General features: G+C 42.9%; 1 protein-coding gene across 1 annotated transcript in view; it reads right to left on the bottom strand.

Annotated features, from left to right (window-relative positions):
• Positions 1-1,291, bottom strand: part of DOCK5 (dedicator of cytokinesis 5) — a 175,423-nt gene that overhangs the window by 38,729 nt on the left and 135,403 nt on the right. The window contains exon 35 of the mRNA XM_011968854.1: positions 314-404. Coding sequence (XP_011824244.1) covers positions 314-404 — 91 coding nt within the window. The remainder of the gene's footprint in view (positions 1-313; positions 405-1,291) is intronic.

Raw genomic sequence — 1,291 nt, 5'->3', positions numbered from 1 at the left:
TTTCTGCAGTTTTACAAATTTTTTTTATGTATTCATCAATGTGTGTTTTATTGCTTTAATTAGAGTGTCAATTACCAAAGGTTCATAAGTCATGCTCTGCTTTCTAAAGATTTTTAAATAAAAGATAACTGACATTTTCCCATATTTGATGTACAAATTAGTCGTGCCTATTTAGAAAGAATTTTTAAAAACTTATATAAAAGGATATCCCTGGCATAAGGTTCTTTCCCATCAAAATCATAAAATGTATAGAATTTAGTCTGAAAGGACGGTATACTCCACCCTGTTGAAACAAGCTCTCTGAGCCATTCACCTGCAGAAGCTCAGCGTGCAAGAGAAGGGTGTAGGCAGCTTCTGTGTAGTTCTCACAGTCTCGGTGCAAATCTCGAAGCTTGTACAGATATCTGGCAAGAAGGGGAGAAAGGAAGCATCTTGTCACTCGAGAGTTTTGTAGGTTTTTTAAGTTTTGTTTTGAGACAGGGTCTTGCTGTGTTGGCCAGGCTGGTGTGTGCAGTGGTCCGATCATGGCTCACTGCAGCCTTGAGCTCCAGGGCTCAAGTGATCCACCCACCTCAGCCTCCTGAGTAGCTGGCATGTGCCACCAAGCCCGGCTAATTTTCATTGTGTTTTGTAGAGACAGGGTTTTTCTATGCTGCCCAGGCTCGAGATGATCTAGTGTTCAACTAATTCCATAACCAGACCCCAGCCTGCTTCCCTGCCTGACTCCCCCTTCCCTACTATTGTACAGAAGCAATTCCTTCCTCTTGAGCCAAGGAGTCGGTTCCTCCTCATTTCTTTAATACACTGTGCACCTTCTGCCTCCGTGTTTCTCCGACTCCATCTAGACCAGTTTCTCTTCTGTCTTTAAGGTAGTGCTGTTTAATGCTTTTAAATTTTAGGTCTTGGACCCCTCTGGGAAGCTAATGAAAGCTATAGAATCTCTCCCCAAGAACATGCATATTGGTTATGTACAAGTTTGTTTCATGTTCAGAGATTCGCTAAGACTCTTGCATGGGTTTTCCTGCCTCTCCCTGTACAGCCTCTCCTGCCCACCCAGGGCAGAAGTTGTCTATCCCTCCCCTGATCCCTGACATGACCTCACATAGGCACTCCTTCCTGTCATACTTATTCATGTATCCATCTAAAGAGTTTGTCAGTTCAGGGTGAGTGGAGCATATCATGTACTTTTAGGGGTCTCTCAAAGCAGCAAACACGGTGTTGGGCATCGTATTTGTTTACTGAAGAAATCAATCACAAAGCCATGAAATAAATAGCAGAAGCAAGAAATTTC

This window comes from Mandrillus leucophaeus, unplaced genomic scaffold (assembly GCF_000951045.1).
Source record: "Mandrillus leucophaeus isolate KB7577 unplaced genomic scaffold, Mleu.le_1.0 Scaffold86, whole genome shotgun sequence".
Taxonomy (NCBI): domain Eukaryota; kingdom Metazoa; phylum Chordata; class Mammalia; order Primates; family Cercopithecidae; genus Mandrillus; species Mandrillus leucophaeus.
The sequence above is the reverse complement of the archived record's forward strand: the minus strand, read 5'-3'. Positions and strand labels throughout refer to the sequence as shown.